The sequence below is a fragment of the Staurois parvus genome, unplaced genomic scaffold, assembly GCF_062004578.1.
Source record: "Staurois parvus isolate SC_StPar_1 unplaced genomic scaffold, SC_StPar_1.0 ptg000334l, whole genome shotgun sequence".
Taxonomy (NCBI): Eukaryota; Metazoa; Chordata; class Amphibia; order Anura; family Ranidae; genus Staurois; species Staurois parvus.
The window spans coordinates 7,574,364-7,598,694 of record NW_028318130.1 but is presented as its reverse complement, the minus strand read 5'-3'; the positions used below and the strand labels follow the sequence as shown (position 1 = coordinate 7,598,694).

The 24,331-nt window shown below is 41.3% G+C and overlaps 1 protein-coding gene across 9 annotated transcripts in view; it reads right to left on the bottom strand.

The window, feature by feature from the left end:
• WDR17 (WD repeat domain 17) overlaps positions 1 to 24,331 on the bottom strand; it is a 162,475-nt gene that overhangs the window by 25,366 nt on the left and 112,778 nt on the right. For all 9 annotated transcript variants that reach the window (XR_016313747.1, XM_089684053.1, XM_089684052.1 and 6 more), the window contains 6 exons: positions 23,114 to 23,263; positions 19,650 to 19,780; positions 15,839 to 15,964; positions 12,314 to 12,469; positions 10,694 to 10,758; positions 5,951 to 6,083 (listed from right to left, as the gene is read on the bottom strand). Coding sequence is in view for 8 of the 9 variants with exons in the window: in XM_089684053.1 (XP_089540179.1) it covers positions 5,951 to 6,083; positions 10,694 to 10,758; positions 12,314 to 12,469; positions 15,839 to 15,964; positions 19,650 to 19,780; positions 23,114 to 23,263 (761 nt within the window). In the remaining variant the exon portion in view is untranslated. The remainder of the gene's footprint in view (positions 1 to 5,950; positions 6,084 to 10,693; positions 10,759 to 12,313; positions 12,470 to 15,838; positions 15,965 to 19,649; positions 19,781 to 23,113; positions 23,264 to 24,331) is intronic.

Sequence of the window (24,331 nt, the reverse complement as noted above, 5' to 3'; positions counted from 1 at the left end):
TGAATGTCATTCAAAATTAGTTCAAAATTTTGTTTGCTTTTAGCATTCAATTTTGAAGTGAATGGAAAATCGAATAAACATTCTTCATACAAATGTTTGTTTGAAGATCTACTAGTGTATACCCAGCTTAGGAGATTCAAAAAGTCAGCATGTGATGTAATTAGCCAGCAGTTATGCAGAACTATGATTAGGGCCCTCATTTTTAAACTAAGCCCGGGTTCACATATATGCGGTGCGGTACAGCCGCATTCCTGTGCAAATCACATGCGTTTTGTGTGCGGTGCGATTGGAGCCATACATTTTGTATGGCTCTAATCGCACCGCACCCGCACCAAAAAGGTGCAGGGCCCTTTTTTGGTCCGTACTAGAATCGGATTGCATGGGTATTCACTCCTATGTGATCCGATTCTGCACATCGCACCATGTTTTGCGGACTGATTTTGGGGTGTTGTTAACATACACACCCGCAGCGGTTCACATGAACGGGGTGCGATTCTGATGCGATGCGGAATTTGCACAGAAAACCCTGTAGTTTCCAGACCGCATCAGTGTGAACCCAGGCTAAATGAGTGCTAAAAATATGTTAAAGTGACTTATTAAGTAATATTATCACAGGTGATAACATTTCTTGAAAGCTCAGTTTAGTATCCTTTAAGTACTGTTAGAGCGTAAAGCGATTCTAAAGGTTCATCTTCTTTTTTTGGGAAAATAACAAACATGTCTATACTTACCTACTGTGTGCAGTGGTTTTGCACAAAGCAGCCTGGATCCTCCTATTCTTGGTTTCCCCCGCAGGCTCTCCTGGCCCCTCCGTCCTGTCAGGTGCCCCCAAGGCACGCAGCTAGCTATGGGGGCACCCACTGCGCCATGTGTCCATTCACACACGGAGCCGCAGCTTGGCCCTGCCCCCTCTCTCTCTTCATTGGCTGAGTGGCTGTGATTGACAGCAGCAGGAGCCAATGGCTCCCACTTGCTGTCTCAGCCAATAAGGAGGCAGAGACCCAGGAGAGCTGAGGCTGTAGTGCACATCGCTTGATCAGGTAAGTATTGAGGAGGCTGGGGGCACTGCTGCAAAAGGTTTTTAACCTTCATGCATAGAATGCATGAAGGTAAAAAACCTTGAGCCTTTAATGAAGGCTCCGGATATTCCGTATAAACAAGCAAATTAGCACAGACTATATCTGCAATGACAATACCAATTTTGCTATCAATAGCAGCTCACATAGGTGTGTGGTCACAGATTGCACACACACAACTACCTTGATTTTTGTACTGGAAGTTTCAGTACCAAGAATACCATTATATTTTCCATCAAAGAAGGATATAAATGTAGTGTTTCTTAAGCTCACCATCACAGTATCACCTGTACTATGAAATGTTATTAAAAAAATATGTTATTAAACTGGTCCCTCTGTGAAATTCTAGGTCAGAGCATACTGCTGTCTTCAAAATGGCCCTGGAGCACTCAGCAGCTGAAACACATCCAGTCTATTGAATTATTTATGCTTCTTCAAGCAGTGCTATTAGTAGCTGAGAGTTAAACGATAAGTTCACCTTTTGACCAAACAAAATCAATACACATTTTTTGCTGGTAAAATAATGTGCATTTATTATTTTTGGTTGCAGGAGTCTGTAAGCCATTGCACCAGCAATCAGCAGATTGCTAGTGCCATGCAGGTCTCCTGCCGATCTGTCAGCATATCTGCTTGCCCGTATGTGATGTACAGGCAAGCAGATATACTGACAGGAAGAATCAATGAACTATCACGGCACTCCACCACACTGTGGTAGTTCATTGAGGACTACAAGCTGACGGCCACTAAAGCTGTGGGGACTTGTAGCTCATTCATTCACAGACCTCTGTGAATGAATGACACAGCCGCGTGGACGGAACTTCTCCCCGTACTACTGTCACAGGGAGGGGGGGATCGGGCGGTGGCTGCAGCATTGCAAACATGTTACATGTTCCACCCTAAAAACAGGTGGAACATGTAACATGTTCCCACAGGTGAACTTATCCTTTAAGTACTAGCTCCTATGTACTGCATATAAATCCTGCTAGCTTCAGCCACCTACACTGAACATATACTGTATACTACATCAGTGGCACACATATTGTACTTTAGGAAACAGTGATTAAAGCATATCTCTCATTTTGGAAAAGATTTGGGAAGAGTTACAGTCATGGCCAAAAATATTGGCACCCCTGCATTTCTGTCAGATAAAGCATTACCGCGCCCTGAAAATTGTTGTAATTATAAATGTTTAGGCATTCTCCTGTTTATTTTTTTGTTTGTATTGGTATAACACAAAAAAAGTGGAGGAACAAAAAGCCAAATCTGACACATTCCACGCAAAACCACTGAAAATGGACTGGACAAAATTATTGGCACCTTCTCAAAATTGTAAGAAATAATTGCATTCCAAGTTTGTGATGCTCCAGTAATTAGTAATTAAACACATCTGCATCCATTAACAGTGCTGACAATATAGAAATCACACTGGCAACCAGTTAAAATGGTGAAAAATTGGCACACCCTCAGAACTGTCTGATGATTTGAGAACACAAATTGTGGAAAGGCATGGACAATCTTAAGGTTACAAGTCCATCTCCAGAGATCTTAATGTTCCTGTGTCCACTGTGCACAACGCTGTCAATAAGTTTACAGCCCATGGCACCATAGCTAATCTCCTTGAATGTGGACAAAAGAGAAAAACTTGATCAAAGATTGCAATGAGGATTATTCAAATGCTGGCTAAAGAATCTCGATCAACTTGCAGACAAAATCTAGCTTAACCTCAGGCACAGGGTACAATTGTATCAGCTTGCGCTATACATATTCATCTGAATGAAAAGGGACATTATGGTAGGAGACCCAGGAGGACCCCACTGCTGACACAGAAACATAAAAAAGGATTGGTGCTTGCCAAAACTTACCTGAGGAAGCTAAAATCCTTTTGGGAGAATGTACTGTGGACAGACGAAACAAAATTACAGCTTTTTGGTAAAGCCATCATTCTGCTGTTTTCAGAAAAAGAAATGAGGCATTTAACAAAAAGAACACAGTCCCTACAGTCAAACATGGTGGAAATTCACTGATGTTTTTGGGTTGCATTGCTGCTTCAGGCACTGGGTGTCTTGGCCATATGTATGGCATTATGAAATCTGAAGACTACCAAAGAATTCTGGGGTGCCGTGTAGAGTCCAGTGTCAGAAAGTTGGGTCTCAGTCAAAGGTCATGGGTCTTACAACAGGACAATGACCCAAAGCACTGGAGAGTACTGAACTGGCCAGCAATCAGTGCAGATCTCAATCCCATAGAGCACCTGTGGAGAGATCTCAAAACAGCAGTTGGGTAAAGGAACCCTTCCAATCTGAGAGACCTGGAGCAGTTGGTTAAAGAAGAGTGCACCAAAATTCCAGTAGAGAGGTGGAAGAAACTCATTGATGGTTACAGGAAGCAATTGGTTTCAGTTATTTTTTCCAGTGGGTCTGCTACCAAATATTAAATTGAGAGTACCAATAATTTTGGCCAGTCCATTTCTGGGGTTTTGCTTTGAATGTGTCAGATTTTTGTTTCTCCACTTTTTTGTGTCATACCAATACAAACAAAAGAAATACACATGAGAAAATGCCTTAACATTTGTAATTGAAACAATTTTCTGGACAAAGTGGTGCATTATCTGACAGAAATGCGGAATGCCAATATTTTTGGTCATGATTGTATATCGCCTGTCAAGTTGCTGATCACCCATTGGCAAAGTTCATCCTTCAATTTTCACTAGGGACCATTGTCACTGAGACATAAAGTGAGGGTAAATCCATAATTTTAGCATTGACTCCAGATCAAAGGTAAGTTGCCCTGAACCTGCTATGGGGACAACTAAGAAGAGAATTCTTCTCACTTTGGAAGATTTCCTCTAACTTTCTTTTGTATTTCTGGGACAGGAAGCACAGCGGAGCAGCACAGTGGCTAAATGGTTAGCACTTCCGCCTGGCAGCACTCGGGTCGTCGATTCGAATCCCAACCACGGCACCACCTGCCTGGAGTTTGCATGTTCTCCCTGTGCCTGTGTGGGTTTCCTCCAGGTATTCCGGTTTCCTCCCACTCTCTAAAGACATGCTGGTAGGTTAATTGGCTCCTGTCTAAATTATCCCTAGTATGTGTATGTATGAATGTAAGTTAGGGACCTTAAATTGTACCCCCCTTGAGGGTTAGGGACTGATGTGAATGTACAACATATATGTAAAGTGCTGCATAAATTGACAGCGCTATATAAGTACCTGAAATAAATAAATAAAGGGAAATGTCCCAAAATAAGATGGCAGAGGTTTTAACCCTTCTTTTTCCAAAATATATGTTTGGCTATACATACACTTTAACTGAACATGAACAGATTTCTACTGTCACCTTCATCAAATTGTCTGTGAAATGCATTTAGTTACCTTAAAGTGGTTCTAAAGCTTTAAGGGTTTTCACCTTAAAGCATTGCATGCATTAAGCTAAAAAATATTCTGTGCTGCAGGATTCCCCCCAGCCCCCCACTTTATTCTCACCTGAACCCAATCCAATCCAGCAATATCAATGTACATGAGAGCAGCGGCTCTCACCGCTGTCTCTCTGCTCACTAAGCAGATTGATAACAGCAGGAGCAATTGCCTCCCGCTGCTGTCAATCAAATGCTGTGGCGAGCAAGGATGGGGGGAGGGGGGGCATGCTGCCCACTCTGTGCCAATAGACGGAGCAAGCCCACATGGGTGCCCCCATGAATAGTGGCTTTCCATTGCATCACTCACTAAAGAGGAGGGGCCAGGATCGCCGGGGGACCCCAGAAGAAGAGGATCAGGGCTGCTCCGAGCAAAACCATTGAGCACAGCAGGTAAGTATACCATGTTTGTTATTTTAATAAAAAAAAGAAGGTTTAATGTCACTTTAATAACATGAACCTTTTTTAATCTTTTCAGTTTTATCGAACTGTTTTTTCTTTATGCTGGTAATTAAATCAGAAATAATGGAAATTGCTATAATTAAGAGAAGGGAATTCATCTTGTATATTAAGAGTGCTCAACCTTTTGGAGAGCGAGGGCCACTTAAGTGATTTGGTAACTGGTCATAGGCCACAATGAAATGAAATGGTTCAGAATTTCAAATTTTTTATTTTGAATAGCATAATGAACAGTTTCCTCCTACAGCTGCTACATGCCCGTGGGAGGGAGAAGAGGAGAAACCGGCTTTCAGCAGTTACAGGAGGAAAATAAAGGGGATTGGTTCCTGTATATGCTACCCCCCACTGTCCCTCCTGTCCAAGTGTATAACAGAATGTGCAAGGCAGGTCACACGGGCCCCCTGAAGCATGGGGCCGGGTCACCATTGCGACCCCTGATGCTACATAAGTGGTTAGTGGTGTATGGTAAAAACACATCTCAAATGCAAATGTAAACAAGCCATTACTGTCCTAAGCCCCCTATAAGGTTGTCTTCACACTGATGCACTGCTGTTTACCCACACCGTAGATGCAGCGCATTGCACCTGCGGCATTTCTGCAGGTGAGCTGCGCTTTGCCATAGACTCCTATTATATCTATATCCTATCACTTTCTGAAAGTCCACCAAAACTCTTGCATTCAAATTATAATAGAAGTGTGCTTCCCTGGTTTGAAGTTGAGGGCCACATCAGAGGGCTCCTAGGGCCACAGGTTAAGCACCCCTGTTCTATATTATTCCCGGTGAATTATTACAAGAGTTTTGTAAGAAGAAGATACAAAAGCATTTGTAGAAGAAGAATGTTGTTCATTTACATCACATGTCATCATATCTAGAATGTTACAACATGTGGATTTGTCACTACAAAGGATACCTTATACCAATAAACATTTATGGCAGGAAACAAACTTCATTACTTACTTGATTTCTAAAATAAAATCCATCATGAACAGACGACAGACATACCTGTGCCACCAGTAGTGCCTCTTTAAGTTGCCCCCTGGAGGTAAAGAAATGGACCAATCTTTTCACATCCCCAGTAGCTATACAGTAGGGAATGACATCATCATTTTCCTCTTCAATGAGCTGACTCGCTCTTCTAACAAAAAAAAGAAAAACAAACAATATAGAGAGTTCTGATATACTTAAGGTACATGAAACATGGGAATATTGCAATAAGGTGAATCTGTCACACTAGGCAAGATCACAGAGACAATGCAGATGAGACTAACTTTTTTAATTCATGTTACTATTTGTAGTTTTTTTTTTTTATTAAAGGAAGCCTGTACTGAAATATAAGAGCTGCTATTAATAAGAGTCATGCAGTACAAGTCTTACTAGTGATAAATCATAAAATCATATGCTGTATGCTACTAAAAAAAACAGCATTTAAATCCAAAATATACAAAAAAATATCTAATTAAGTAAGCATGCGTATATAATAAGCATTTCTAGCAAACAATATATTATCTAAAATCAACACCATTCACTGTGACTGAAAAGTCCATATATCCTCAAACATTCTTATTATACAATATAGTTATTATATAACAAGGATATTTATGAGAATATATGGACACTTGGGACTTTTTATATATTGATAAACTATATATTTGATTTATCAGTAGTAACACTTGTACTGCGCGCACTTATTTATTTATGTTGTTTATGCTTTATCTGTGGGAACACAAGTGGTGTGAGCAGCAGTACGAATGTTAGTTATACACATCTACTGCCTAGTACACATCATCAGATAATCAGACAACTTATTCGTTTTTTGTTGCATGCTAGTTCCATATTGAAAATGAAGAGGTTACTAAAGTTATGAAAATTCTAGTATGACAGAATACAACTTCAGATGTGATATAAGGTATTGTACTGTATTGTAAGGTATTCTTTCCTTCCTGAGCATGAGTGGTCATGGTCTCTTGATTTTTTTTTTTGAACACTGTACTGATTAAACAAAAATCGTTTGCACTGTTATCGTACAAGAAACATTTTCGTGCTTGTTCCTTTGGATATTGTGGCATGAACGGTTGTGATCGGGTGTTGAAAGCTATGTACTAATGATCACATTATCGTAAGATCCCTCCAAAAGCGATTTTTTTATCATCCAATTTTCTGATTGTGTATACAGGACATAAGCCCTAAAGAATAGGGAAATTTTTTGGCATTTTTTCAAAATAGATTTTTTTTTTTACTTAGATATTTCACAAAGTTTTTTGGGGTGATTGTGCTGAGGTTTTCTCTTATCCTATATAAGCGCTGCTATTGTTGATCTTCTTCATCTAATTGTCTCTGGCCTTAATGCTTTCTGAGCCTCTAACCCCCAACAAACATGCAGAACATGAAGTTAGAACAAAGACAGAACTCTTGACATGCATACTTGCTGTGGGGCAGTGCCTCAAAAAAAGCAATCAAGTCTATGGATTTAAATAATAGCCTGGCAACTATCGATTTCAAAAAGAAAATCAAGCAATGTATAGTCAATGTAGCCCTTACTACATTCCATTTTGTTTCACAGCAATGCTCCATCACAGAAGATATTAGGCATTAGTAAATTAATAAACACATACAGTATATTTGCGCAGAAAAAAAATGTGAATGTAGTATTTTTTTTTTTCACCAGAGTCTGCAGTTCATTCTAACTACAAGTCCGTCTGCTATGGTAGTACTTTATTCAATCACAGATTCCTGTGTATGAAAAACTTGGCTGTGCGGATGGATCTGGTTTCAAATGTGCAATGGCAGTGAGGGGGATCAAAGGGTTAGCAGGGGTGCTGCATTACCGTATTTGCCGGCGTATAAGACGACTGGGCGTATAAGACGACCCCCCTACTTTTCCTGCTAAAATGTAGTGTTTGGGCTATACTCGCCGTATAAGACTACCCCTCTTCCAATGCACACCAGTGGGAGGAATAGCGCCCCATCATTGATGTCAGTGGGAGGAATAGTGCCCCATCATTGGTGTCAGTGAGAGGAATAGTGCCCCATCATTGATGTCAGTGGGAGGAATAGTGCCCCATCATTGGTATCAGTGGGAGGAATAGTGCCCCATCATTGGTATCAGTGGGGGGAATAGGTGCCCCTTCATTGGTATCAGTGGCAGGAATAGTGCCCCATCATTGGTGTCAGTGGGAGGAATGGTGTCGCATCATTGGTGTCAGTGAGGGGTGGAATAGTGCCCCATCATTGGTGTCAGTGGGGGGTGGAATAGTGCCCCATCATTGGTGTCAGTGGGGGGTGGAATAGTGCCCCATCATTGGTGTCAGTGGGGGGGGGGAATAGTGCCCCATCGTTGGTGTCAGTGGGGGGGAGGAATAGTGCCCCATCGTTGGTGTCAGTGGGAGGAATAGTGCCCCATCGTTGGTATCAGTGGGAGGAATAGTGCCCCATCATTGGTATCAGTGACACCAATGATGGGGCACTATTCCTCCCACTGACACTTGCTGACCCTGTTCTAGTACGGTGCTGCTGCAGCCAGCATATGTGGTTGCAGCAGCACCTCTACACAGAGCACTTACCTGCTGCTCCGGCACTCAATTTTCGCGGGGCCGCTCGGCTCCGCCCCCTCGCCGGTGATTGGCCGCCTGTGTGCCTTTCCCGAGCTACAGTTCTGGCGGCCAATCACCGGTGAGGAGGCGGAGCCGCGCAGCCGCACGAACATCCAGTGGCCGAACTGAAGGAGACGCCGCGCTTCCTGGACCGGATCGTCGTGGGACTGGATCCAGGTAAGAGACGTCAGCCCCTGCAAACCCCTGTACTTAATGCCGCAGCCCCCCTAACATGTGTACCGGCGTATAAGACGACCCCCGACTTTTGAGAAGATTTTCAAGGGTCAAAAAGTCGTCTTATACGCTGGCAAATACGGTAGTAATATTAGTTACATGTTACACCCAAAATACGGGTGTAACATGTAACTAAAGGTGAACTTATCCTTTAATACAGATAAAAAGATTGCTTAATACAGTACCTTAAAGTGCACTTGTGTTTAGACTATGGTCACTAACAATTTTTTTAACAAGCATTAATAGAGTTTTAAAATCCTTCACACGACTATATAGCCTCTTGCAATATACACTGCTCAAAAAAAATTAAAGGAACACTTTCTAATCAGAGTATATCATCAAGTCAATTAAACTCCTGGGATATTGATCTGGTCAGTTAAGTAACAGGGGGGGTTGTTAATCAGTTTCAGCTGCTTTAGTGTTATGAAATTAACAACAGGTGCACTAGATGGGCAACAATGAGACAACCCCCAAAACAGGAATGGTTTTACAGGTGGAGTCCACTGACATTTTTTCCCTACTCATCTTTTCTGACGGTTTTTCACTAGTTTTGCATCTGGCTAGGGTCAGTGTCACTACTGGTAGCATGAGGCAATACCTGGACCTACAGAGGTTGTACAGGAAGTCCAACTCCTCCAGGATGGCACATCAATACGTGCCATTGCCAGAAGGTATGCTGTATCTCCCAGCACGGTCTCAAGAGCATGGAGGAGAATCCAGGAGACAGGCAGTTACTCTAGGAGAGCTGGACAGGGCCGTAGAAGGTCCTTAACCCATCAGCAGGACCGGAATCTGCTCCTTTGAGCACTGCCAGAGCCCTACAAAATTTCCTCCAGCAGGCCACTGGTGTGAATGTCTCTGACCAAACAATCAGAAACGAACTTCATGCGGGTGGCCTGAGGGCCCAACATCCTCTAGTGGGCCCTATGCTCACTGTCCGGCACCACAGAGCTTGATTGGCATTTGCCATTGAACACCAGAATTGGCAGGTCCGCCACTGTTGCCCTGTGCTTTTCACAGATGAGAGCAGGTTCACCTCGGGCACATTTGACAGATGAGAAAGGGTCTGGAGAAGCCGTGGAGAACATTTACTGCCTGTAACATCATTCAACATGACCGTTTTGGTGGTGGGTCAGGGACGGTCTCAGGAGGTACTGTATATCCATGGAGGGACCCGCAGACCTCTACAGGCTAGACAATGACACCCTGGCTGCCATTAGGTATCAGGATGAAATCCTTGGACCCATTGTCAGATGCTATGCTGGTGCAGTGGGTCCTGAGTTTCTCCTGGTGCACAACAATACGCAGCCTCATGTGGCGAAAGTATGCAGGTAGTTCCTGGAGGATGAAGGAATTGATACCATTGAATGGCTCCCATGCTCACCTGACCTAAATCCAATAAAACACCTCTGGGACATAATGTTTTGTTCCATCTGATGCCGCCAGGTTGCACTTCAGACTGCCCAGGAGCTCAGTGATGCCCTGGTCCAGATCTAGAAGGAAATACCCCAGGACACCATCCGTCGTCTCATTAGGAGCATGCCCCAACGTTGTTAGGCATCTTTACAAGCACGTGGGGGCCATACAAACTACTGAGTACTACTCTGAGTTGCTGCAATGCGATTTCAGCAAAATAGACTAGCCTGCTGCATCATTTTTTCACTTTGATTTTCGGGGTGTCTTTGAATTCAGTCCTCTGTAGGTTGATCATTTTCATTTCCATCAAACAATGGGGCATCCTTACGTTCCTAACACATTACCCAGTCCATATCAGTATAGATATCCAGCATGAGATTTTTTTCCCCATTGAGATCTGATGTGTTTTCAAAGTGTTCCTTTGATTTTTTTGGAGCAGTGTACAATAATTTATGCTCAAAGATTCTCAAAGATCACATCAAAGGCTCTGATGTTGTTCACTCACCTTTGCATTAATTTTTTCCAGTATTTCATAGAAACACCAGGAGCCACTGATAGTGCCTTATCCCACTAGGAATGAAATACAATAATTGATATAAACAAATTTGCATTCTTTTAGAACAGTGATTCTTAATCTTTCTTGAGTTACAGACCCCTTTAGAAATCCGATGAAAGCTATGGACCCCTTTCTAGAGAACACAAATTAATAAGCACAACTCATCAACTGACAAAAAGACATCAAACTAACTTAACCTAGCCTAACCTTTGCCAGCTGTCAAAAAACAACAGTGGGCAGTGAGTTAGGGAATTTAGCATGAATAGGGAATATATAAACATTTTTTATGTATGGCTAGCTTAAATATACTATACAGCAGATATATACTTTCTTAAACGTCGGTAGCTAATCCCACATCTTTATCTCTAAATACTTGCACAGCTGTTAACATATGCAGAAAGCAGTCACAAACGACCAACCCAGGAAGGCAGAAATGTATTGGATGTCTTCTCAGGCTTTATCTTCTCTATGCTGTTTGAGAGCCAGGGCCAACAAAATTAACATCCTGGTCACAGGAAATGTAAGGATTTTTTGATTACTGATTTTGCCCCTTCAAGTTGTTTGGAAGTGCCTTCTAGAGGCAACCAATTATTTTTCAACTCTCGATTTCCAAATTCAAACAGTTTCAACTTATTGACTCTGTGACTAAGATAGAAGTGGCAGCGAAAGCTCTCCATGCTGTGCTCAGTAGTTCCTCCAGCTGACCCGTATATCACTACAAGGTGCAACCATTATGTAAGGATCAGTGAGAGGAATCACCAAGGGCAGCCAGGTACACAGAGGATAGAAATTCCTGGGAAGTGCTGGCTGCTTCAGAGACTTACAGGGTTGATTCCTTTTCATCCGAGCTGCGTTTAGTACTGTGGACAATGGTTCTTTGCTGCCATTTTTATTTTCACAACAGAATCACTTATGGTTTGGTATATGATGAGAAACACTACGTGGTGATTTTGCATTAATGATGTGGGGTAATCCTTTTTGACAGATGAAGTATATTTTCGCAGATCTTTAAAACAATACATAAACAATAACTAACCTCATACATGCATTAGAGCTGGACTCCAGGCACAAACCAATCTCTTTATATATATTCCGATAGCAACAAAGGCTTCTATAAATGCACTTTGTGTGCACAAATTGTCTTTGTAAACCAGATATTAAAGTAGAGATGACATAATCACATAGCTGGAGCAGTTGATGAGACCCAGCCGGTACTCCCATTACAGACTGCCTGCAGAAAACTAGGGGAGGGTGGATACAAGACCAGTCTTCCAAAAGGAAGGGGAACAGAAACGACCAACCTTCTGTACAGGGACTAAGTTCAGGAGGTTTTTTTTTTTTTTTGCTGGATTTGAAAGTAATACACCAAGGACACCAAGAATCAAATAAGTGTACACATGGATCCTGTATTTAGTCAATAGCCTGGATATCAGCTTTAATGTTTCTGTGAATTCACGTTTTTGGCAAATGAAGCTGACAATTGTTTTAATATAGCCACTCACAGAGGAACAATCTGTACAGATTTTAATGTCACTTTAGCAGCTTCAGATTTGAAATTGTATTCCGTACCTCTCCAAGTTCCACTAATAGTTCACAATATCTCTGGATCTGTCCTAGTCTTAAATGGATCTCTGCAGCTTCTTTTAGCCTCTCTTCTTTGCTTGGAGCACCAATGCCACCACCAAACTTGGACATCTTCACTGTTGTTAGCTCCTGGGCTTTAGACTGTCAGGGATACATATGTATGTTCAATATTTATTAATGATCAATATCATTATTTATTTTTTTCTGTTATATGCTATTTAGTAACTTATATTTCAGCCACATCCAATGTCAAATACAGACTGAGGCATGCATAAGAAAGTCTTCATTCACTACCTTCACCATTCAACTATGAAATTAATTGATAAATGTGTCAGCCACTGTAAGGCTGCATGCACACTGGCTTAAAAAAACGCTGTTCCTAGAGGAGTTTAGCATTTTTGCCTGTAGAAGCAACTGATGTTATCCATTGAGTCCATGCACGTTAGATAGTCTAGAGGTGTTTTTTATGCTCAGCATTTAGAGGCAGGAAAAAAAAACCTTTTGTTTTGCATTTCTGAAAGCATTTTTCTGGCAGAAAAACTGGTACATTCTCCTAAACGCTGCTAAATGCTAGTATAAAAAACGATCACAATGAATATAAAATGTGTAAAGTGAAAGCCCTGCCCAAGAGAAGGTATAACAAAGTTCTTGCAATTATTGTTGTTAGCCGTAAAAGCCTCTTCTGTGCATCCATTTAATCCAGACTTCACTTTATTATTAAAAGAGAAGTGCAGGATTTAAAAAAATAAAACATACATACTCACCTAGGTGGATGCAGCAACATTCCGATGCTGCATCTGCCCCCCCCCCCCACCAGCTCAACACCCAGAAATGAGTGATCAAAGACCACTGATTGCACAGTTCTCAGGTCCGCTCTGAGCACAGAGCGGTGACTGTCAGTCACCACTCTGTGTTCTGCCCCTCCAGCGCTCACTGGAGCTCTGGGCTGGAGAGGAGGCGGGAGCAGCTGGCTCAGGCTCAGGGGAACGTTGAGAGGGTGAGCCAGCTGCCAGTCAGGCATCTGGGTGGATCCCAACATTACTGTCAGGATCCCTGCAAAGTCTGCATCAGCGCTGTCATGTCAGCCAACAGCAGTCTTTTGCCTGCTGTCAGCTGAATCTGGGCCACAGGAGTGTAGAACTAAGTGCGCTCCTGTGACCCACAGGAGAAGTATGGTCCAAAGAGCTTTGACCATACTTCACGCTTAAGGACTAGTGAATTTTGGCATGTGAATGTGCACACAAAATGGTACATGATAAAATCTGTGCCATAGTCACCTCTTTTTCCTTCATACAGCTACATTGAATATATCACAGAATGCATCTGAATACATCAGATCATGTACAATGTGTTTGCAAGCAGTTTCATCTTCATTTACTGGCAAAACAAATTCACTATTGTAAAGTCTTAAGTTTCACCCTGCACCACACTATGCTGTGGGTGGTTTTGGTGCGTGATGGTACAAAGGTACAAAGGTGCTTAGCTGAGGAGAGGAAATGTAAAGACCTTAGGTGTAAATGTGCATATGTGTATACATGCATAAAATTCTTCATCCTCATATAGCTGCCAGTATTGCAATACACGCTTGTATACTAGCATATACATGCATACATGCGTAAATTACTGCACATAAATGTAACATTTAAATTTTTTTATGGCACTGTATACATCACTGATTTTTATGTATCTGTGTGCATTGTTTCATACAATAATGCACCTGTGTTGAGATCAGTAAAAAAAAATAGTGGCATTAGTGCCTCATTCACCCAGTCTTAAAAATTTTACTGATATTATTACACGTTTTCTAGGAGAAAAATTCCTGTGTAGTGATTAGTAAAATACATGCATAGAGGTGTGCTTAAATGCATAAAGAAATGTGTGCATACATAATTTGTTTTTATTTAAGTTATTTCTTCCTGTTCTTTAGACTTGGTTTACATGCTTACAGATGCGTAAATGTTGAGTGTTCTCAGGCGTAGATTTTTGGATTTTGCTCAGCTCATGTTTATGCACTTGTGTGAATGGCGCAGTTAAAAACAATGCAGCTGCATTCAGATCCATAATTTAAAAATACTTGTATATGCAATTGTTTATGGTTGAGTGAATAAAGCCTGTGACTACCTTGTACAAGAGTCCCTTTAGTTGCAAACTGAAAACAAGATCAGAGGGGCACAAAGAAGAGGCTTTTCCAGCTAACAAAGGTAACAGAATGTTTTGTATCTGCCCTTAGGCAGTGCTTTTTTTTACTTTTTTGACTATTGATTGTTGCTGCTCATAGGAAATTGTTTTTACCCTTTGCTTAAATTTTATCGAGTACCACTATTTAATTTTAGCAGAATGCGGTCATCAATCAGAAGTACAAATAGAATACAGTTTGAACACCTGAAATATCCTTTGTGCGCCAAATATAAACATTTCTAATATTCAATAAGTCTTCAATATAGTTAAATGTTTACTTTCAGCTTAGTTAAAAACGTGCAAAACCTATGGCCCTGCAAAAACAAAGAAGCAGATTTCGCTGCAATACTCACCTTCTCTCTGGCATTATCCTCTGCAGACTGCTCTGTGAAAGAGTTGGCGCATGTCTAAATTGAAAGCAATACAGCATTTTTCAACCAACTTCCTGTTAGCCCAGGGTGTCAAGAGAGTGCATTATTAAACCACCCTGGACTCATAGCAGAATGTTGTAAAACACAGCCCCAAGTTATTACATGGTGCTGATCTCTTCTGCGTTCAGGACCCTCCCGCTGCTGGAGGAAGTAGAACCCCAACATCACACAATCAGAAATTAGGCCCATGGAATAAATGGGGAAGGTGGGAGCAGAAATTGGGGTGGGGATTGGGAGTCCTGGAGTCGGGCTTTAAAGAAACTAATTGTGCCAATTAAAAAATACAGGTATGCTGTAGGTAATATTAAAATCCCATAGCAGAATTTAATAGTTTGCTATTGGCATTGTCTCAGTTTTTCTCCAATATTCATACAGATCTTTTACAACTATACCAATGGTTAGATGACATTGTAGTAAGGTGAGCTATGTTAATACAATAAACTGGAAATCAGTGTACCATTTGACTGCAGAATTGTAATGGCAACTTTGGGAATGCCAGGTAAAACTCTGGACACGAACTTCAGAAAAACAAGCTTTATTAACCAATTTGAGATCTAGCCAGACTAATGTCTGCAAAGCTAAGTGCCTTGAAAAAAGCATCTTACATGGTATACATATCAGCAATTACCTCACGATGCATATATTTCCTCTTTCACTTTCTGTACATTTTAAAAGACTTTCTAAGCAGTGCAGAATATGGTCTTGCTAGATCAATTATCTTCAGCTGAAAATAAGGGTGCCAGCTACAGGTTGGAACACATTATAGGAAATAAGGGAGGGGGGGAGTGAGCTGATAAACTTGGTTTGCAAACAGATGCTGTTAGATATGTTAAAACTTAAGGGGAACTCTACAATATTTGGGTGCTGCCACAGAATAAGTAACATTTATGAAAGTACTTACTGTCTTAAATCTGACAAGATGCTTCATATGCATTATCCCTTTGCAGTAGTTTTGTGGGAGAAGGCTGTCATCTTGACCTTTTAACACTGCTACTAAGTCCCATAAATTTTTACTGCCTCCTGGAGGCTAAGAAACAGAAGAGAGAATATGTCAGGTATGGGGAAAGTTCCCTGAAGATTATGCAGAAGTTTCTCCTGTGTGCAGAGAAATGGTTTTTCTTTTAATCCATAAACTGTTCAATCATGTACAAAACACAGTTGTATTCTATGAAAAGTGTACTCTAGACAACACACCAAATTAATCAATAAAACATAATGAATGTACCTGTTCCTGTTTACCTCTGACTGCTTTTTGATAGTACACTAGCCCAGTGTATGGAGTGAAGCTAAGTGAAAACCACTTTGCAAAGCATACCCTATCATGTGCAAGGAGAATTACAAAACGTAGGATTTTTGAACTCAGCTTAGTGAATCAGGTAAAGCTATGCTGAATGTCATGCAACAATCTTTGAATAAATATATACACTGCTGAAAAAAATTAAAGGAACACTTTTTAATCAGAGTATAGCATCAAGTCAATTAAACTCCTGGGATATTGATCTGGTCAGTTAAGTAGCAGAGGGGGTTGTTAAACAGTTTCAGCTGTTTTGGGGTTCATGAAATTAACAACAGATGCACTAGATGCGCAACAATGAGACAATCCCCAAAACAGGAATGGTTTTACAGGTGACATTTTTTCTCCCTAATCAACTTTTCTGTTTTTCACTAGTTTTGCATTTTGCTAGGGTCAGCATCATTACTGGTAGCATGAGGTGATACCTGAACCCTACAGAGCTTGCACAGGCAGTCCAACTCCTCCCGGATGACACATCAGTATGTGCCATTGTCAGACGATTTGCTATGTCTCCCAGCACGGTCTCAAGAGCATGGAGGAGATTCCAGGAGACAGGCAGTTACTCTAGGAGAGCTGGACAGGGCTGTAGAAGGTCCTTAACCCATCAGCAAGAGCGTTATCTGCTCCTTTGTGCAAGGAGGAACAGGATGATCATTGCTAGAGCCCTACAAAATAACCTTCAGAAGTCCACTTGTTTGAATGTCTCTGACCAAACAATCAGAAACAAACTTCATTAGAGTGGCATGAGGGCCCAATGTCCTCTAGTGGGTCCTGTGCTCACTGCCCGGCACCATAGAGCACGTTTGGCATTTGCCACTGAACACCAGAAATGGCAAGTCCACCTCTGGTGCCCTGTGCTTTTCACAGATGAGAACAGGTTCACCCTGAGCACATTTGACATACGTGAAAGGGTCTGAGAAGCTGTGGAGAACGTTATGCTGCCGTTCAATATGACCGTTTTGGTGATGGGTCAGTGATGGTCTGAGGAAGCATATCCATGGAGGGATGTGCAGACCTCTACAAGCTAGACAATGGCACCGACTGCCATTAGGTATCGTGATAAAATCCTTGGACCCATTGTCAGACCCTACATTGGTGCAGTGGGTCCTGAGCTCCTTCTGGTGCACGACAATGCCTGGCCTCGTGTGACAAGAGTATGCAGGCAGTTCCTGGAGGATTAAGAAATTGATACCATTGAATGGCCCCGACACTCACCTGACCTAAATCCAATAGAACACCTCTGGGATATCATGTTTCGGTCCATCCGATGCCACCAGGTTGCACCTCAGACTGTCCAGGAGATCCGTGAAGCCCTGGTCCAGATCTGGGAGGAAATACCCCAGGACACCATCAGTCATCTCATTAGAAGCATGCCCCGACATTGTTAGGCATGCATACAAGCACGTGAGGGCCATACAAACTACTGAGTACCATTTTGAGTTGCTGCAATGAAATTTCAGCAAAATGGACTAGCCTGCTGCATCATTTTTTCACTCTGATTTTTGGAGTGTCTTTGACTTCAGTCCTCTGTAGGTTGATCATTTTCATTTCCATCAAACCATGGGGCATCCTTACGTTCCTAACACATTACCCAGTCCATATCAGTATAGATATCAAGCATGATATTTTTCCCCATTGAGATCTGATGTGTTCTCAAAGTGTTCCTTTAATTTTTTAAGCAGTGTGCATATACAGTTGTGTTCAAAATAATAGCAGTCAGACATCACTAACCTGATCAATCACTGTTTTTGGTAGAAATGATATTTCTACATGGCAAATAATTTACTAGCAGGTGTAGTAGAGTAATAGAAATCCAACAGACCCAACAGTCATGACATGAATGCTGCTGCATGTTCAAAATAATAGCAGTGTGGAGTTCTATTAGTGAGGTCATTCATTCTTTGAAAAACAGGTGGCAATTATTGCCCTTATTTAAGGAAGGAAGGCAGCAAATGTTGTACATGCTGATTACAGTGCATTTCTCTCTGAAATTCTGAGGAAAATGGGTCGTTCCAGACATTGTTCAGAAGAACAGCGTACCTTGATTAAAAAGTTGATTGGAGGGGGGAAAACATAAAGAAGTGCAGAAAGTGATAGGCTGCTCAGCTAAAATGATCGCAAATGCTTTAAAATGGCAACCAAAACCTGAAAGACGTGGAAGAAAGCAAAAAACTACCATTTGAATGGATAGAAGAATAGCCAAAATGGCAAGGACTCAGCCAACAATCAGCTCCAGGAAGATCAAAGAAGGTCTAAAGTTACCTGGGAGTACTGTTACAATTAGAAGACGCCTATGTGAAGCCAAGCTATCTGCAAGAAGCCCCCGCAAAGTCCCACTGTTGAAAAAAAAGACATGTGCTGAAGAGGTTACAATTTGCCAAAGAGCACATTGACTGGCCTAAAGAGAAATGGCGCAACATTTTGTGGACTGATGAAAGTAAGATTGTTCTTTTTGGGTCTAGTGGCCGGAGACAGTTTGTCAGACAACCCCCAAACACTGAATTCAAGCCACAGTACACTGTGAAGACAGTGAAGCATGATTGCGCAAGCATCATGATATCGGGATGTTTCTCATACTACGGTGTTGGGCCTATTTATCGCATACCAGGGATCATGGATCAGTTTGAATACATCAGAATACTTGAAGAGGTCATGCTGCCTTATGCTGAAGAGGAAATGCCCTTGAAATGGGCGTTCCAACAAGACAATGACCCCAAACACACCAGTAAACGTGCAACATCTTGGTTCCAGACCAACAAGATTGACGTTATGGAGTGGCCAGCCCAATCCCCAAATCTTAATCCAATAGAAAACTTGTGGGGTGACATCAAAAATGCAGTTTCTGAGGCAAAACCAAGAAATAGAGAAGAACTGTGGAATGTAGTCCAATCATCCTGGGCTGGAATACCTGTTCACAGGTGCCAGAAGTTGGTTGACTCCATGCAACACAGATGTACAGCAGTTCTCAGAAACAGTGCTTATACAATTAAATATTAAGTGATTCAAAGGAAAGCAAAATCTTCAAACATTTTTCAGTTTATATAGTGAATGTTTGAGTTTGTAAAGAAGAATACCAACACTGCTATTTTTTTGAACAGTCTAATATTCACTTTTCTTCAATTTTTTTAGAGGAACAACACAAAATTGATATATTTTTCTTCATGTTTTGATTTGGAATAGAATGTGTAGTGTTCCCAATGCATTTGTGTGTATGGAAATAAAAGCTATTAGAAGGATTTTGAGCTTTATTCACTTTTTTCAACACACTGCTATTAGTTTGAACACAACTATATATATATATATATATATATATATATATATATATATATATATATATATATATATTTCCCTAAAATCACCTAGAAAAATTTGTATTCTGACGTTATTGTAATCCTGTATCACTTATGGTTTCACTTACAGAGAGACATTCTGAAAACCATCTTAATTTCTTCCCTCTGAGGTTGCCAGTCAGTTTGTCTACTTCTTGTTTGATATCACGGGATACTTTTCCGCACAGTAACGGTGGAGCACCAGGCTCCATGGCACGATCTACAGGGGAAAAAAGTGACATAAAGAAGTAGAATTTGACAATAAAATAACCAACAGACCAAAAGCAAATCCACTGTGAGTCAAAATGTGACAAAGCAGAACTTGATTAATGTATTTTCTTATTCAGTTTCAATTCCATCCATCATAATCCAACATCATAACTGAATTAAAGCCACTAAAAGACATCATATGGTAGCTTGAGACCCAAAATAAATGAACGACTTTATAGCAGCCCTTTCAATATCACCAAAATTAGGGAAAAAAATGACTGAAACCAGTAAAATATATAGCAACAATGTGCAATTGTATATGTTGTGAGGACCAGCTCTGGACTCTGACCCAGCTCACCAATCGATCTCCTCCTTAAAGGGATAAAGGTTCACATTTTTTTTTTAAATAACAAGCATGTCATACTTATCTGCTCTGTGCAATGGTTTTACAAAGAGCGGCCCCGATCCTCCTCTTCTCGGGTCCCCCGCTAACACTCCTGGCTCCTCCCCCTTGCTCTTGTGGCTTGTTCTGGTGGCACTCATGCGTGTTTGCTTGCGAGCTGCCTGTATGTGTCTATAAGACCCACAGAGCGTGGCTCGGTACCGCCCCCCCCCCACTCTCTCCTCACTGGCTGTGATTGGCAGCAGGGGGAGCCAATGGCTCCTGCTGCTGTGTCTCAGCCAAAGAGGAGGGAGAGACACAGGAGAGCCACTGCTTCTGCACACGTTGCTAAATCGAGATCAGGCTCTGGAAAATATTGGGGATGGGGTGGGGGGCTAAGATGGGAGTTACACACTGAAGGTTTTTTACCATTATGGATAGAATGTATGAAGGTAAAAAACCCTTAGCCTTTAGAACCACTTTAAGGCCCTTCTGAAAGTACTCAAGTATATAGAGAGTGGTGCTGACATGATGACTTCTGCACTGCTCTGTGCATCTTAATGATGCACTGTAATGATGCACCTCAAGGGGTGGGTCCATGCCTCCCTGCACTCCCAGTATGTTATCAGTCTTCCAGGTTGAATGACTTAGCTAAATGGCTATCTGTTAAATTCCCAGCTCTCATGATCTAGACCAGGAGTCTCCAGACTTTCTAAACAATGGGCCAGTTTACTGTCCTTCAGACTCTCTCGGGGCCAGAATATGGCCAGTGTGAGTAGAAAATGCTTTGGCATCAATGGGAGTATATACTGATTCATCATTGGTATTAGTGGGAGAAATAGTGCCAATCGTTGATATCATGGGAAGGAATAGTGCTTCATCACTGGTGTCAGTGGAAGGAACAGTGTCCCATTGTTGCTGCCCAAATGATGAATAAAGGCAAGCAAACAGCCTCATCTGGCCCCTAGGCCAGTTTGGAGACCACTGATTTAGACACTAAAAGCATCAACAGAAAGGCAATAACAGAGGTTGGATAAAATCTAGAAAATGTCCCCAGATTGCTAGATTTGCAAACAGTCTGCCTCGTTCTCCACATGTATGGCCGTACTGACCACAGCACAACAGAAACAGGTGCTTATTGCTAACAAAACTACCAAATTTGGGCCAAAAGCAGCATATGTCTCATCATCATCGAGACACATTGGAGGATTTTCTAAAACTAGAGCACTCAGAATCTGGTGCAGCTGTGCATGGTAGCCAATCAGCTTCTAACTTCAGTTTGTTCAATTAAGCTTTGACAGAAAAAAAATGGAAGCTGCTTGTTTTCTATGCAGAGCTGCACAAGGCTTTGCACTCTCCAGTTTTAGTAAATCCCCCCTATTGGATCGGCATAGTACTTATACCAACATATCATAAAAAGGTGGAACAATAGGAGAAAAGCTTGTTTCTTTAAAAGGACAGCTGCCTCCCAAACCAAGGGCTTTTCCAGTGAGTACTGATGCCTGAGCTCACTTCACTAAGATCACCTTCCTGTCCAGAGGGAGGTTTCAGCTTGATGGAACTAGGAACAATATTCCTGAACATTCTGTCCTATTCTCTAGAGCAGGGTTTTTCAACCAGGGTTCCTCCATTGGCTGCCAGGGGTTCCTTGAGCAATTAGCAATTTCTGCCTCTCAGATAAGTTCTCACTGGCACCACTAAGACCTTTAAATACCCAAATAAAAGTGACACACCTATGAAAGAAAAGTTTGGCTTAGTAATACGAACATTTTGAAATCTCTGAGCTTTAAATGTATCCTACCAAGACCTCTTCATCACTGAGAGGCTATGGGCCTATTTATAAGGCACTTCACACCAAACTTTTGGGTGATTATCACAGTTCTCTGAAACTTCTCACTTCATGCTTTTTATAGCTTGGACTTCACACTTTGATTATGCATAGTTTATACTGACTTTAAAATTTCAATCAACTTAGGTTTAGCAGCTTTTCCTAGGACTTAGTGAACATGATTCTTTTATGGAACGGATTAGAGTTATTTCCTGTGATATTTTATAGGGACAATTTAGAGGGAATTTTAGTGTAATCTGAATGGATGTTTGTTTGTTCCAGTAACTGAAGTAAAAAAAAACCCTCAAAAAACAATGTGACTTCCTCAGTCACGTGACGTAACGCGTAGGGTGGGTCGATGAGGTCAAGCCGCTAAACTGGAAGTTTACAAGACGCCATCTTGGAAATTCCTGAACACATTGAAAATACATTATAACAAGGTTTTTTTTACTGTGGTGTCCCAGTAGGACACTTTTAAATGTGAATGAACTTTTTTTTAATAAATCATGCTATATTTATATACTACACTATGGCAAGCATTTCTGTTTACATATGCAGAGGATTTGTGGGATAAAGAGGAGGCGGCACCATTTGCAGCAGAGTGAGGAGGAAAGTGGAGTCATCTATACAGTATACCTACCCGGGTTAAAAGGGAAAGGCGGTATTTGACCTATGCAATTAGGGTCATAAAAGGAGGTGACAGTATATATGTATGTCTCTGGTGGAGCAGCATCTATAGGAATATATGTGGATATAAGCAATAAAGAACACCTGTTTGTGAACAAATGATAAAGGCATGGATCATGCACACATTATGGACTTTCCAATGTATTCACCGTTGTTGCATAATCACATGGTCTGGATGCTTTAATTCATATATGAGGTTATAGAGATATATGCGCGGCACTATTATTATATATTATCTTTGCTCCAATTTTCCCTTGATGTTTAATCATATATGGGTATATTAAAAAGTCCTATATACTGTACATATTGCAAATATTTTTAAAATAGAATTACATATATATGTATACAGTCAATAGGCTTTTTTGTGTGTGTTTTCATTTAACTGTTAGCCAACGTGTCATTGTCATATGAATGCAATATCTAATAATAAAAATTCATAAACATACCAGTATTACCAATAATTTCTTCCCAAGGACGATCTGCCAGGATGTTTATTTGTAAAGGTGAAATCAATGGTGTTAGAGACCAGAGGCGAACTGTGGAGTCCCGGGAGCAGGATGCCATAGTGAATGGTCGATTAGGATGGCAGGTTAAGCCTGAAAAGCAGTGTATCATTGGTTAAGGCAGACGGTGCATAAACAATGAGCAGGCTAGATTAGTAACTGCCGTTTTGTGGATACTAGTCATGTTTGAGGTGCAACATGTAATTTAAGACTGCAGAAAACATTTTGACCTTGCACTTGCTCTTTTATAATTATGAGCTACTGGTCATAACTAAAGTTCACAATTCAATCGTCATAAATAAGCTTTCTTTGCAGGGTCGGTGAGCTCCCTCAGCTCGAAATTCAAACATTTGTTAGTAGTTGAGGTCTCAGCATTTTTACCGAGGCTCTGGCTTCTTTTACAATCATACTGTGATGATGTAGGATATTATCCTGCTAAAGCAGAAACTGGGGTTCTTGTACAGTAAAAACACCAGATCATACATGTAACCATATACTTACAAAACCCAAGGAAGTTGTTTTTGAAGCTGCACATTAAATTACACTGGGGTTAATATTCTTCTAGCTAATCCTGGAACATTCTGGATTCCACCAGAAAGGTGTTTTAACCTCCCTGGCGGTCTGATTATGTCAATATTTTTGAATGTCAAAGCGGTATATTGTTTTACATGGAAATTTCAGTGTCTGATGAAGAATTTCCCCACGAATCACTATCGCTCAATTCTGCAAGTGATTCTAATTCACTATCGCTGTTCTCTAGCTGGTCTAAAACCGCTTTTGACCTAAAGGGACACTTTTTGGATGCCATGGACGTTCTCAAGTTTCCAGGCAGAAAGAACGGTAAAAGTGCAGGTAGGGCAATGGACAGAGCACCAGGGACAAAATATAGATGAAATGGTTTGATACAGTAATGTAATCCTAACAGATTACAATGTGTTGTATGTATTTCATGTTTTTGCTTTTTTGACTCTCCTGTCAGTTCCGCCCCCCTGCGTTGCGGCACTAGCAGGGAAGGGAACCTGGAAGACGGATGCCGGGATCGGCTGGAGGACACAGTGGGAGGACATCGGCTGGAGGACACAGTGGGAGGACATCGGCCGGAGGACACAGTGGGAGGACATCGGCCGGAGGACACAGTGGGAGGACATCAGGGGATCGCAG